The 7699-nt window shown below is 39.1% G+C and overlaps 2 protein-coding genes across 2 annotated transcripts; one reads left to right on the forward strand and one right to left on the reverse strand.

The window, feature by feature from the left end:
- Positions 1–877: 877 nt before the first annotated feature.
- Positions 878–2620, forward strand: tmem138 (transmembrane protein 138; the record flags this gene model as incomplete). The annotated part of the gene is made up of 4 exons (XM_080505177.1): positions 878–1005; positions 1665–1836; positions 1952–2027; positions 2112–2620. 4 exons carry the CDS (start codon positions 878–880, stop codon positions 2222–2224), a joined length of 489 nt encoding a protein of 162 aa, XP_080361303.1. The 3' UTR covers positions 2225–2620.
- Positions 2621–3177: 557 nt separating this feature from the next.
- Positions 3178–5345, reverse strand: tmem258 (transmembrane protein 258). Its single transcript, XM_080505271.1, has 4 exons — positions 5287–5345; positions 4912–5021; positions 3432–3560; positions 3178–3334 (listed from the first exon to the last, which is right to left on the reverse strand). Exons 1-3 carry the CDS (start codon positions 5287–5289, stop codon positions 3434–3436), a joined length of 240 nt encoding a protein of 79 aa, XP_080361397.1. The 5' UTR covers positions 5290–5345; the 3' UTR covers positions 3178–3334; positions 3432–3433.
- Positions 5346–7699: the final 2354 nt, after the last annotated feature.

Consider the following 7699-nt stretch of genomic DNA (forward strand, 5'->3'; position numbering starts at 1 on the left):
TAACACGAGCAATTTAGTCAATGTTCCTGGCTCAGAGCGACTCGTTGAGATTCCTTGTACAGTTTCTCGGTAAGTACATGCTGGTTAAACTGTGTTTCCGAGCCTCAGGAGAACATATTGACTGGTGTCGTGGGTTCTAAGGTAGCAGGCGTGCCTGGAGTTTCTACGAAGTTACAGCGCCAGTCGTGTCCGTGCCAGCCGAGTGATCTGCCGTGGAAACGAGCCAGGGGTGGCTCTATTATCCGTCTGCAAGATTATCTGCAGCCGAGACTCAATAACGATACCGTCATAGGTGGATTAGATTGGAGGGCGGGAAAAAGAGAGAGGGAAAGAGAGAGAGGGAGAGAGGGAGAGCCTCATGATGACCACAAAACAAGAGATGGCGCTTCAGTTGGGTCAAATCGGTAATCCCAGCTCTGACCTCTCCGTGGCCGCCCGTGTTACAGCACGTTGACACTTACATAGTGAGGTTTTAATGAGGCAGAGGTCACATCAACCCTTCCCCCGCTTGGACACGGAGGATTGTCAACATGAAGCCTCTGGCCATGTCAGACCATTCAATCTGTCGCACTCCTGCATCAAGGCTGCTGTTGTTTTGGGTTTTTTTGAAAGAAGAATGAATCGGAGTAAATAATATTTAAAGCTATCGCCGATTTATGGAAAAAGGCTTCTCTCCTGTTGCCTCTGCAAATGGCCCGTGTGTGTGTGTGTGACATCTGCTGGTTTCTAGACGTCTGCGCAGCATTTCCAAATGGGAGTATGTGATGGTGAACAGTCATCGACCGGACCTGGGTCACCGTCAAGCACCTGGATCTGTAAGCAAACCCAGCCATAGGAGAAGAGGGAAGCCCTGTGTTTTGAAGGAACGGCGCTGAAGATGCTGCAGCCTGGAAACTACTCATTAGTGCTGTTCATCCAGCTGACTCTGTTGGCCTACGATCTTTTCGTCAACGCTTTTAGTGAACTTCTGAGGGGAGCTGCTGTCATCCAGCTCGTGCTTTTCATGTGAGTCACCAAATTGCTGAGAACGTCTGTATGCATTATGTGTATTTCATCTCAAACAATTTGATATATATTTTCAAAGTCGTTCAATCTCATACACACCTAGTTTTTTCTTTTGGACTCAGTAAACTATCCACATTATTCATTGTACATATCAATATTTATATTATAAGACAGACTAAAAATCTCAATGTTTGAAAACTTGCAGGACCGTATACTGCTCAACTCCTATGAGATGTTGCTGTAAAGATAAATATATAGCAAAATTACTGCAATCTTTGCAAGTAAAAGATGTATCAGTTCGATATATCAGCAATCAGACAATAATCTACAACTCTCAGTGCTCATATGCTTGTCTACAATATTTTTTTATACTGTACTTTGGCTGCAGCTTGGTTGACAAAACTAAATTGAAGGAGGTTTACACAAAAGAAGTTATGCCTTCTTTTGCAGTTATGCCTGCAAAGGAAGGTATAACTGTTAATGTAGTGACAGGTTTCAGCTTTCAAAATATACCATCATCACAAGGAAATCAGATTTCACTTCCTTTATTAGCATGATATATTTGTGGTTTACGGTACTCATTGGTAATGCCAACATCGAGTTAACACTTGTATCAGAAACCAATTCAGTGAACATATCTTTGTCACCTGTGTTTGCAGCATCCAGGATATCGGGATCCTGTTCAATGTGATCATCATCCTCCTGATGATGTTCAACACCTACGTGTTCCAGGTCGGTCTGGTGTCTCTGCTGCTGGAGAGATTCAGGGCGCTGCTCATAATCTCCGCTCTCTACCTGACTCTCAGCATCTGCTTCCACGTCTGGGTGTTGGTACGTTTCGCCTCTCAACACTTATACAGGAAAACTTCGGTCGGCGTTCCCCATGCCAAAAGTATTGTCCTCAAAACAAAGTAGCACATGTGAGCGGAATGATTTTTGTCTTTAGAACTTAAGATGGCTCGATTCAAACCGTTTTGTTTGGACGGACGGCCTTCAAGCTCTCTTTGTTTTCCAGAGAACAGGTAACCATAGAAATCATTAAGACGGATTAAGTCACAATACCTTGTTTGCCGTTAACACAAATTTAACCCTGCTTCTTTTTACAGCGGCTGTGTTGTATTATTATTTATACAAACGGACAGCGGAGTACCTGGGAGACCCCAGGCTGTACGAGGACTCTCCGTGGCTGCGGGAGGCCTTTGCCAGATCCCGTCAATGAAGGAGGACAAGTTTGGAGAGCGAAGAGAAACCCATGTTGTATTATGACACAAGGCATCGGCATCTACAGCTTTTTTTTTTTAAAAACGGATGCTTTACCCATGGACAATATTATGTGACTGAGCATAAATAACAAAACAAGTGGATTTTCAACACTGATTGAACTCACAAACTGAAAGTGTGTTTGTTTGCTCGCTCCTGGGAGACAAGCAGACAGCGGGTTAAAAGGTTTACAATGGTAGGTAAGCCAAGCATGACATGTCCAGTATTGTATTAATGAGGATTGAGCGTGGTAATCTATGTGGCCTTGTAGATCAATCTCACTTGCAGACAGAACGCTACACACAGACAACATGATAAATGTTCCAAGAAAGAACTGTTGTGAATTACCTCCTATGGCTGATTTTTTTTTGGATCTGTAACCACAAACCATATTTAAATTGTACAGCATGAAATAATCTGTTCTATTCTACCAAGACTATTTTGCCTTATGTAACTGTAGTCTGTGCTGTTTACATGGTCATTTCTTTTTACTGAGCCAATTTTCATGTGTACCTCGTCTTTAAGTGGGGATTTTAACTTGTGTTCCCGCTGTTTTTTTTATTAAATAATCCTTTTCTAATTCCGGTGTAATCCTTCATCACGAGGGTAGTCCGTATTACCCTGGAGACAAGGTGAAACGCACTGCTCTATTTTTAACCCAAAGATTAATCAGGGATTGAGGTTGAAAGCGCTGGTAGTGAAACGTACCACAAATAGCCGTTAAGTGTGTCAAAATAAACTTACTCCTCACAAGCAGTCAACAGGTTACGTGGCGGCACACTTCTGGTTTGGTTTCTCAAAAGTCAACATTTTATATAGCTGTTGATCTACAATACTGTGAAACCTGTACAGTATATATTTTTTTTTAACTGACATCGTTGAACCAAAGAAAGAAAGAAAGAAACACCCAGGAGTTGTACAAAGCCCATTTTTACTCGTGGAACAAAACCCAGAGATCCCATGATCCCAAAATATTCTCAGTGCAGTCCAATTAAATCCAAAATCCAGTCAGTGTTGTGAGTGATGCCCTTTCCACTGGAATGTGTCATCTTCTTTTTGTGCCAGTCTCCTGAAATGGGAAAATAAAAGAGGAAGAAAAAATGTAAATGTTTCTGTGTAAATGGAGACATTCATAGATTTGCATAACATATGTTGTGTGGAAGTACCTTCATACATAAATGCCAACCCAGAGAAGTAGGAACAGCACGCCAAACCCCATGAACAGTGAAGCCACGAGAGAGATCAGCAGCTCTTTGTAGATGTCTCTGGTGTATTTTGTCGACGTGACCTCATAACTGATGGGACAGTTGAGGAAAACTCAAACAAAAGCCAGAAGTCCAAATACACTGCTGCTGTAGTTAGGTATTGTGTACTTGATCATCATTGTGATGCTTTTGTACTTTCCACTCTTTAACTTAAGTATTTGCAGCCCTCACTTGATTGTCCTCCTGTCATGTTATAAGCAATAGATGTTCCTAACATCCAAACTGATTTCAGCTTAAACAAACAGAGTGATTCATTTTATATACATAACTTCAATGAATATACAAAAGATGTAAATACTAATAATAACCTGTTGGACACAATGTTTATGTCAGAACACAAACCATACAGCCAAAGTTGAACCATCTTAGACCAAAAAAGCTACAGAGTGCCTCTCAGGAGTCCTGCTCTAGCCATTTCACTTGAAATATTCACAAGTGTTTCAAAGATATTTGTACTTCTATTTAATTGAACAATCGGTGAAGCATTCATTTGCATAGATTGGAATGAATCGATTATCTGATTCGATAAATTAGCTGACGCTTTATTAGAAGACGCACTGAAAAGTTGCAAAGTACAACTACTGCATACACATCTCTTACTGAAGGGATAACACTGACCTCATTTTCAATAATGTTTTCTATATTAGCATTTAATTTTGAAGTAAACTGACAGACTGGCGACATACAGGCAACATATCTGCCGCTTGCTATGTGTCAGCAGGCATAGATCCCAGCTAAAGCAACGAAAGTACGACATAAAAAAATGGATGGAGAGCATCTATAGCAGAGAAAAATATCCAAATATGTTTTTAAAGATGACTTTTCTTTGTTTTCTTAACTCAAGATAAAATATAAACCTTAGCCAAGAAAACATAAGATAACATTTTTTTTTTAAATCAAGATGAGCTTCAAATATGAAATAATGTTTATGATCCTTATTTTTTGCAGTCTTACACACTTCGGTGTTGTATTATTATAACAAGAAACTATAATCGATTGAATTTATTTAAAATGTGGACACAACAAATCAAGCTGACAAATTGAGATATGAGTAGTTACAGGCATGTAGAAAAAAAGCCACAAATCTGTTAACATGCATATATTAATGCTTCATAATACTAATTGATCCCAAAAGTCCGTTTACAATGAAATCTTTAAAGCAAAAAAAATTTGCAGATTAGTGTGAGATTAGACGTAATCTTGTTGCAGTGGTTCTCTAACTTTTTCAGTGGAGCCCCCCCTTTTGTAAGGAAATGCAGACACGTTTTCGAGAGTTTGAATCAAGAAAATAGTGCAACATAAGAGGGGCCATTGACGGAATAGATCCCTCGATCTGGCCTGTAAATCCCAGAGGATGTAAGGTGGGACAGTGGAAGGATACACGAAGAACCAGGCGGTGAAGAACATGCCGATGGCCAGCAGGACCACGGTGAGGTGCGGGAACACAGCCGGGTTCACCGGGCTGGTGTATCTGGTCATGTCCTCCAGTTCCTGAAGACACAATAATCCAACATCCTAACAAAATGCACGAACATTAACCGAGTTCCAGCGCTGCAGATGAGCTGGAGTCGCGGTTTCATTTAATTTAACCACACACAGTGTCATTCATGAGGCGCTAACGGCAATCAACACCGCCAGCCCGCTTCCATACAGAAAACACATGGTTTCATGTGTGAATAACGTGCTCTAATAAACCATGCAGCAATGCGTGTTCGAGATTTGTTCATGTTTATCAGATTGTGGGTCGTAACTGTACCATTTTGGTGTGAAGAGGAGCTCCGTCCGGAATGAAAAGGCCACGTACTGATTAACACTTCCGGCTTTTCGCATGACGCACGCTTACTCCGGACGCGAGCTTTCATTACCCTCAGTAGTGTCTGAAAGGCATGTCGTTCCTTCAGTTACGCAAGTTTTAGCTGGAATCTACAGTTATGCCCCTAACTTTAGCACTATAAACTACATTATGGCGCACATCATGCAAATGTGCTAAAATATTTGCTTGTTTAAAGAAGTTTTTTTGTTATGACGCGCCATTTGTTGCCTGCAAGATAAAGTTCAGGACACTAATAACCCAGGCCCTTTCCAACATGATTGACTGCCCCCTCTTGGATCAAAACGGCATGCTCACAAAAGACACAAAGTTCAATCAGATTTATTTACTACATGCATTCATAGTAGTACAGAAGATTACAGCTCTGGAACTTAATGAGGAAAATGTGATGGGAACAAAAAAAAGTAGTGATGTTAATATCAACCAGTTGAAATGTTATACTTTTTTTTATTTTATTTTATTGCAAACTGTGCTAAAATTACTGTGTGTGTGTGTGTGTGTGTGTGTGTGTGTGTGTGTGTGTGTGTGTTTGTGTGTGTGTGTGTGTGTGTGTGTGTGTGTGTGTTTGTCAATAATTTCTGCACTGAACTGACAAAAGGTTCATATATTATTGATAAAAAAAAATCAACCATAAAAACAATATGATAAAACACCTTGAATAAAAAGAAGCATGGGTAGTAACAAAATGAAGCTATACAGGTACATTTAATACAGTTCTATCAGGGTATTTGACCCCTAGCTGGTGCACTGGATACAGAAAAATCATTTTATATATATTTATATATACAGTGCAAAAGTGCTAAAGTGGTGTCATTATGCCATAGCTGATGCATTATAAATAAGCCAGAATACAAGACATTACCCACTAAAGTTATAACAACTATTGAAACAATTGAAAGCATTGTACACGGTCATACATTACATAGGTCTAAAATTCTTGTGTGATGGCTGTACCTCCTGTTTATTATTAATTTTACATTTGATTTACACAGTTGTTGTTTTTTTTTTTTAAACTTATGACTTAAGATCCATACAGAATACATATTAAAAAAAGAAATGTCAACAAATGCAACCAAAACCAAATATCTGAGATTAGATGGGGACACAAGAAAAAAGTGATATGAAGAAGATACATTTTATACAGCATATTGTATTAAACAAATTGTTACTGTGTATATTCTTAATTGTATAAACACAGGAAAAAATGTTTAAAACATCTACAGAATTAATTGAAAGAATCCAGTGAGCAGTATGTGAGTTTATATCTACACTGTGTAAATGAACTTCTCTTCAGCTTTGTGATGAAGAAACAAAACTTCTGTGCTGAAGCAGCAGCTGAGCTGTCATGCATCATTTTAGAGGAATGATTGGGTGCGCACCTGCAGTGATATATGCTATTTCTTGCCTTACCAACATTGTCCAGTTAACAAAATTCAATGTAAGCTATTCCAGTGTTTCTAGCAATATTGTCAGTGTTTCAGTGTTGGACTTGTTGTCTTCACAATGAGATGTTCAGAGCAGTCAGTGTATACATATACATGTTCATTGTGATCAGCTCACTCATTCAGCCCTAACCTGTGTCATCCAGTGGATCAGCTAAAATGAAAATGAAGCCTGGGTCTGCAAGTGTCGCCTTCTAAGAAATGTTCTATCGAACAACTTGATATTCATTTCGAAGTCACAGTTAGGATAGGCTTCCTGCAATGTTTCAGACTCTGTACAGTGCTTGTTCAGATGAAGTACACAGTGAAGTCGACTGCAGCAACACAAAGCTCCACTGTAGAGACTCAGGACCCGCCAGTGTTGACTACTGAGGTATCTTTTTTTTTTTTTTAAACACAGGTTCTAACCATTCACCAAGGCCCTTAGCAGATGCCAATGTTATCCTCTCCAGTGTATAACATTATCCAAAGGTATTTGTCTTGATGCTGGTTTCAGTGTACTAATACATGGACAGAGTTTGAATCAAAAGAAATAAAAGTGTGCAGTGTTATCTACAACAGTTATGTCTGGCTTCTAGTTTATGTTAATTATGTAAAACCTTGTATTCAATAATGAAATGAGTTACTCTTTTACGGGCATTACTTTTTCAGTAACAGTTAAACATGACACAACATAGTTGTCAATTGGAGTCAAATGTTCAGTGATGGAAAAAAAAATCATAATAAAGACTTAAAGGTACAGTATATATTTTTGTAACTTTAAAATTTTTTTTATAAATAAGCTAATAAAAGTAAAGAACTTGTCTTGGAAGTCTTGGAAATCCGGCATCTCGTCCGTCATTCGTCCAATCAGAAAAATGGTGGATTGAACAGTAAACATGACAGATGCTGAAGAC

The sequence above is a fragment of the Blennius ocellaris genome (assembly GCF_963422515.1).
Source record: "Blennius ocellaris genome assembly, chromosome: 11".
NCBI lineage: Eukaryota > Metazoa > Chordata > Actinopteri > Blenniiformes > Blenniidae > Blennius > Blennius ocellaris.

Coding starts and splice junctions, on each gene's coding strand:
- tmem258 (XM_080505271.1), bottom strand. Junction 3,561..4,911: donor TTCACCGCCTGGTTCTTCGT/GTATCCTTCCAC, acceptor CTGTCCCATCAG/TTATGAGGTCACGTCGACAA.